This window comes from Thalassophryne amazonica, chromosome 20 (genome assembly GCF_902500255.1).
Source record: "Thalassophryne amazonica chromosome 20, fThaAma1.1, whole genome shotgun sequence".
NCBI lineage: Eukaryota > Metazoa > Chordata > Actinopteri > Batrachoidiformes > Batrachoididae > Thalassophryne > Thalassophryne amazonica.
This window is the reverse complement of record NC_047122.1, coordinates 21,916,511-21,923,916: the sequence shown is the minus strand read 5'-3', so window position 1 is coordinate 21,923,916 and position 7,406 is coordinate 21,916,511. Positions and strand designations below refer to the sequence as shown.

Genomic DNA, 7,406 nt, shown 5'->3' with positions numbered 1-7,406 from the left:
TCATTTTATACACAAAACCTTTAACAAAATCTTGAGAAAATTCTTGAGTGATTGTCCATTAATGCAGTTTAATGCAGATTGAGATCTTGATGGGTGGATACAGTCTGATGGCAGCGGTTTACTCCATCTGACACCCGAAAAATGTTTAGGAGAGCATCTCTCCGGCTAACACTGCAGCCACTGCCGGTGTGGGGGGTTTCATTTATCAATTCAGATTTGTTAATTAAAGCCAATATTATCATTAGCAAGTTTGTGAAACACAGAGATTCAGGTGTCATTACTTTTTAGGAGATTTTCATCAGATGACGATGAAGATGACGAAGATGATGATGAATGCTTGTGTGTCAGTGGGAGGGGGAAAAAAGGGAGATGATATTTCTTCACTTTTGGATTTTCATCGTGTGTTTACCAGCATGAATTCTGCTGATTTTAGTGAACAGACGTCATCTTTTTTTTCATTAAATGTTTGGATGTCCTTGGCCGATGCCGTATAAAAGTCAGGCAGTCGGCCGAAGCATTAAGAGTAACAACAGATTTCCATCCAACGGCTGAACGACAGCATCAATACAAAGAGAGGGAGAGAAGACAGGTGTGGTGAGTGTCTTCATTATATTTTAAATAATTATTGATAAAATAAATGTCAGACTTGTTGATTTTTGTTATGAACAACTTTAGTGTTTCTAATGTCTTCACTTGTTCCACAGAAACCACATCTACTTATTAAGTTTTAAATAATAACTAAAGCAATACATATATTTATCTTGATACATTCTCAAATATAATTTTATGTACTGTTTAGCACTTCAATAATATTACCAGTTATTGATTAAAACCACATAGAAATTTAAAACATTCAATGTCTTCACTTGTTCCACAGGAACCACATCTACTTATTAACAGTTTTAAATAATAACTAAAGCAATTCATATATTTATCTTGATACATTCTCAAATATAATTTTATGTACTGTTTAGCACTTCAGTAATATTACCAGTTATTGATTAAAACCACATAGAAATTTAAAACATCTATGTTTAGTTTTTAAAAATCAATTTTAATGGTTGTTGAATTTTTATAATTAGTTTACATGTTTAATGCTTGTTAAAATGAACAGCACTTTCTAATTTTTGACATGAAAGTTCTTTATAAATAACAACAACAACAACAACAACAATAATAATAATAATAATGCAAAAATATTTGGACATTCAAATGCAATTGAGAAAGTAACACATACGTAAATTTAATACATGAATAAATCATTTTTTTAAATAATGACTAAACACAAAAGAAAAGATTAATCACATATGATTTCAAATGCACATTATAAGATAAATACATTCATGCAAAGGTCTTTATACAAAAATGAAATCTACTTCAGGGCAAAACCATAATATAACAAAAATAAGAAAAAACTGTTATTCATCTTCATTATTTGCTTTTGTTGTGCAATTCAATTTTCATTTATGTTCTCATTTAACTATTTTCAAATGAAAAGAAAATTGGAGAAAAGAAAAAGGCTTTCAAGTGTCTTGTGTTCAATGTAATGCTTTGAAAAATGTAAATTAAAAAAAAGTTTAATGTGGTGTAAGTTACATTTTGCAAACAGTGCATGGCTTGTAGTTCAACAAACAAAACTGTTTTCAATCAAACTGCTATCAATTCTACATATTGGCAGAATGTTTTTGAATAGGATAAATTTTATGTAAAAAAACAAAAAACAAAAAACAAAACAGATAGTCCACATTGAGGAGACATGAAGAAATGGTATGATTTAAAAATCAAATGGTAAAAAAAACCCAAGACAAAACACAAGCTAAAATATAAATACAAACTCTAAAAGGTGTATAAATGTTTATAATTTTAACACAAAAAGATAGTTTGAGAGTGAAAAACGTAGGATGACAAACACAAACCTGCTATTTTATGTAATTAAGCATGTCTTGTGATTATGTATGTCCTCCCACAGCACATCCATAAACCTCCTCTTTAACCTCCCTTTTATCCCACCTGGTGGCTCCATCCTCAGCATCCTTTTCCCCTATATACCCTAGGTCCCTCATCTGCACACGTCTAAACTATCTCAGTTTCTTGTCTCTGACTCTCTGACTGTCTCCAAACCGTTCTCCCTGCGCTGCCCCTCTGATATGTTCATTCATAATCCTGTCTACCCTTGTTACATCCAAAGAGAATTGCAGCATCTTCAGTTCCACCTCCTGTCTTTTCGCTCGCGCCACCGCCTCTAACCCGTACAGTGTAGCTTGTCTCACTACCGTCTGTAAACCTCCCCTTTCTGCTGAATATTTTGATGCTAATCAAATTCAACCTTAGAAATTCAGCTTCAAACTCTGATTTTGATGCTAAAAACATTCAACCTTAAAAATTCAACTTCAAGCTCTGATGGCACAGATTTACTTTCATACCCACACCAACCTGTCTGCACTCTTTTCTTCACCTCTCTATAACATGAAGTACAGACTTGCCTTTGCTTTCATTTATTTATATTACATACTTTATATACTCCATTATTGTGCTTTGGAAATGCTACAACTCAACATGAAACCAATGAACTAAATTGTATTTATATTTCCACTGACAAACTTTATGTCAGTACTATACTATATATCTTTCTGTTTGTAGAAGAATGTGTCCTGTGTGGCTATTGGTGTCTGTGGCAGTGGTGGGTGTGGCCAAAGGAGGTGTCAGTCAATGTTGGGAACATGCCAGCTGTCAAGAACTCAACTCTGAAAGCAGGATGATGGTAAAACACACCGCTTTTATGCTGTATTTAAACCAACACGTTACATGAAGGTGTCACATACCATGATGGAATAAAATCCCATTAATACGTGGAAATCTCCATTTCTCAAAGAGGGAGGTAGAAAACGACTAACTTCTTACTGCAAGCTGGGAAAACCACTTACCTGGTTTAGTAATGAACCGCTTCTCCCTCACTGCATGTAAAAGTAGAATGACACTAATCTCCTGCATGAAAACGTATTTTCCATCCAATGTTCTTGCACTCTGCAGAGCTGACGGATCTGTGGGAGAGTTGTTGGACAGTATATAGACTGAGGTTTGATTCCAGGTGGATGCTTCAGCCTACCTGTCTGTGTTCTTGAACAAGACACTTCACGTGCATCGCCCCCGTCCACCACGCTGTAAATTGGCACCGGCCATAACTGGGGAAGTAACCTGTGATGGAATGGCATCACATCCAGTGGAAGTTGTAGGTCCATGTGTTTGATGATATGGTACCTGTATAGGTACTTGAATCCACATTACAAATGAGCAGGTCCTGATACTGTAATGGTGTAGTCCATAATACTAACTCCCATCACAGTACCTCTGAGAAGTATTTATTTATTTTTTTTGATTGGCTGTTTCCTACTGCGCTGAATGGAACTATTTGAATCACTGTTCTGACTATTCAATGAGATGTAACAATGGCGGTAAGCAGGGCGGGAGTGGAGACAGAAGCTAGACTGTCCCAAGAGAATGTTGTGCGCGATCTATTGGTAGCATTTTTTCCTCACCGCCATTTGAATCACAGGAGTGATCTGAGAAAAGGATAAATGTTTGGTAATAAGGGGAAGTAAGCATTCCATCTTGGAAGAAATATGAAAATGTTTTAGATTAGATTTGATATTAGAATTTTATTGATCTCTTGGGTAGACTCCCTCAGGGTTAGGTTCCAGCAGCATTGTATCGCAGCACACAGGGTAAGAAGCACACAGAGTATCAAAAGTGAAAATACTAGACATACTGATCAATACTGGTTTACAGGCTACTACTGTTCTTCTCATTCCTGACTTCTGTCTTCCTGTTACTCCTCCTCCCCTGATTGAGGAAATGAAACCAAACTGATCCCCAACCATAATGGTCGAAAAATAAAAACAAAATTATCGCTTGAAACTGAAAGAAGGCAAATTTAAACTTTTTCCAAGTTGGACCTGCTGCACCACACAGCAGACTATTGCCATATCCAGTACTGATATATCGAAAATATGGGGACGGGAATACAGCTAGACATACCAAATGTCTTGTACTGGTACTTCGATAATACTGTGATCTGGTATAGACCCTTAATCTTGATATTATACTTCATGCGTAACTGAAGTCGAAACAAAATGCTGGAAGCTATTATACTCAACAAAAATATAAACGCAACACTTTTGGTTTTGCTCCCATTTTGTATGAGATGAACTCAAAGATCTAAAACTTTTTCCACATACACAATATCACCATTTCCCTCAAATATTGTTCACAAACCAGTCTAAATCTGTGATAGTGAGCACTTCTCCTTTGCTGAGATAATCCATCCCATCTCACAGGTGTGCCATATCAAGATGCTGATTAGACACCATGATTAGTGTACAGGTGTGCCTTAGACTGCCCACAATAAAAGGCCACTCTGAAAGGTGCAGTTTTATCACACAGCACAATGCCACAGATGTCGCAAGATTTGAGGGAGCGTGCAATTGGCATGCTGACAGCAGGAATGTCAACCAGAGCTGTTGCTCGTGTATTGAATGTTCATTTCTCTACCATAAGCCGCCTCCAAAGGTGTTTCAGAGAATTTGGCAGTACATCTAACCAGCCTCACAACTGCAGACCACGTGTAACCACACCAGCCCAGGACCTCCACATCCAGCATGTTCACCTCCAAGATCATCTGAGACCAGCCACTCGGACAGCTGCTGAAACAATCGGTTTGCATAACCAAGGAATTTCTGCACAAACTGTCAGAAACCGTCTCAGGGAAGCTCATCTGCATGCTCGTCGTCCTCATCGGGGTCTCGACCTGACTCCAGTTCGTCGTCGTAACCGACTTGAGTGGGCAAATGCTCACATTCGCTGGCGTTTGGCACGTTGGAGAGGTGTTCTCTTCACGGATGATGCAAAGGAGATGTGTTGCACTGCATGAGGCAAATGGTGGTCACACCAGATACTGACTGGTATCCCCCCCCCAATAAAACAAAACTGCACCTTTCAGAGTGGCCTTTTATTGTGGGCAGTCTAAGGCACACCTGTGCACTAATCATGGTGTCTAATCAGCATCTTGATATGGCACACCTGTGAGGTGGGATGGATTATCTCAGCAAAGGAGAAGTGCTCACTATCACAGATTTAGACTGGTTTATGAACAATATTTGAGAGAAATGGTGATATTGTGTATGTGGAAAAAGTTTTAGATCTTTGAGTTCATCTCATACAAAATGGGAGCAAAACCAAAAGTGTTGCGTTTATATTTTCTCTCCAAATGATGCATCAGTAGTTCCAAATAGAGGGCAGTGTAATTTGCAGTCACTTGTAGTGTTGCCACAGTTACTTTGAAAAGTTACTTTATACAGTTACTTTATTAGCAGATGCTGACAACTTGTAACTGATAAGTAATGTAACTAATAAGGTAATTAGTAATCCAACATGGTTACTCTTAAGATTGAGTAATCACCAAAGTTACAAATCAGCATAGTAACTAATAGTTACTATGCTGAGTACTTGATCTTAAAAATAACCAAGTTAGATTACTAGTTACTTTATTAGTCACATTCAGCAGCTGCTGACAAGTTGTATTTCATAAGGTGAAATGGTGTGTTCCAGCTTTCACCGAATTAAATATTGAAAGAATGTAAAACATTCATTATTTGTTTTGTATAATGGCTGAAATAGATCCTTGTCATTTGATATTTTATTAATTTGTAAGCAACAGAAAAGGGACTTACATTTTGGTGTTCCACGTGTAGTCCGGTGATGCTGTGCACTGACTTCAGACTTCCATAAAAGAAAAAAAAAGACTGTGTAGATCTTCAGTCCAGCCAAAAATCACATCAGCTTTTCATCTGAACAGTTCTTCATGCATCCAGACGGCTTACAACAGAGTGGATTGTGTGTGTGTGTGTTTGTATGTTACAAGAATTAGCAGCGTCAGTAAGCTTGTTGTCCCCCGTGTGCTGCGTGCACACACGCGCAACCAGGTCGGTGCTTGTGTGCACGTGTACTACCAAAAATGACTGTACATCCTCAGTGCAGTGAAAAAAAAATCACGTCAGAAATTAGTCCAGCTTTTCATTCTTTCTTCCTGCTAACAGCCTTCAGACAGCACAGTGAATTTAATTAGTGTGTGTGTGCGCGCGTGTGCATATGCGTACACACACACGTGTGGCGTGCATGCATGTGCATGCATGAGCACGTGTGCATGTGCGCACGCTCATGTTTACACGTGTGTGTGTGCACGCACGTGTGCAGAGTGCAATGGTACCAAATGTATGGAACCAAATTTGCACTCTAAATGCAATGCAACACAAATGGGATGAATTAATCCATGTCATGTGACATACAAAGCACCAATAAAATGACAAGGTTCCACTCAGCTGTTATATAACACTGGATAGAAGAATTTAATTCCTTTCAAGTTTACCATTCATTTACCATCCGAGCAATGGTGGCCAAGCTGGATAGCTTGACTAGTTAATGTAGCAAACACAAAAACAGATTTGTGTGTGTTCGAGAACTTTAAACACAATACAGATGAACTTGTAAATGATTATCATCCGGCGATCACTGCTCAATAAGCTCCTTCACTTATTCCTCCTTTTATCCTCCTCTCCTTCAGGAGTGTATCGAGCTCTGTCACTCGGATATCAACGCTGAAACGCCAGTGTTCCCTGGAAACGCCCACCTGCAGCCTGTTCCTCCATCAGACTCTCACTCCCCACCTCCCTTTTCTGTTTCTACATCGTCCTCCTTTCGCCATCCTTTCTCCTCCTCCAACTCCTCTCCTCAAACCAAGCGCTCCTACTCCATGGAGCATTTCCGCTGGGGGAAGCCGGTCGGGAGAAAGCGTCGCCCAGTCAAAGTCTACACCTCCAACGGTGTGGAGGAAGAGTCTGCGGATGTGTTTCCTGAAGAGTTGATCAGGCGGGAGCTGACCAATGAGGTGCTGGCTCGGGAGGAGGAGGAGGAGAAAGCACAGCAGGTGGTGCAGGAAGAGGAGAACCAGCTTTTGAGTGGCATCCAAGAGAAGAAAGACGACTTGTACAAGATGAAGCAGTTCCGTTGGAGTGGCCCGCCAGCGAGCAAACGTTACGGTGGCTTCATGAAGAGCTGGGACGAACGCGTCCAGACGCCGCTGCTGACGCTCTTCAAAAACATCATCAACAAAGATGGACAGCAGCAGTGAAGCAGGGAGACAGGAGGTGGCAAGGATTTCTTAGCCAACCACACCACCAGCTGATTGGCTGTTTCTCTCACAGGCAGAAAAAAAAAAAAAAAAAGGCAACAAAAAAATTCAAAATGGTCAGAAAAACCAGTTCTATGTTGAAATACGAGAATGATAAGGTTTTGATATTGTTTTTTGTGAATAACTGCAAATAGAATTAAAACAAATTATTTGCAAGCAAAAA

The 7,406-nt window shown here is 39.1% G+C and overlaps 1 protein-coding gene across 1 annotated transcript; it reads left to right on the top strand.

The window, feature by feature from the left end:
* Positions 1-443: 443 nt before the first annotated feature.
* On the top strand, positions 444-7,406 carry LOC117501641 (pro-opiomelanocortin-like). The gene is made up of 3 exons (XM_034160563.1): positions 444-594; positions 2,641-2,761; positions 6,617-7,406. The coding sequence occupies exons 2-3, from the start codon at positions 2,645-2,647 to the stop codon at positions 7,181-7,183; spliced, it is 684 nt and encodes a 227-aa protein (XP_034016454.1). The 5' UTR covers positions 444-594; positions 2,641-2,644; the 3' UTR covers positions 7,184-7,406.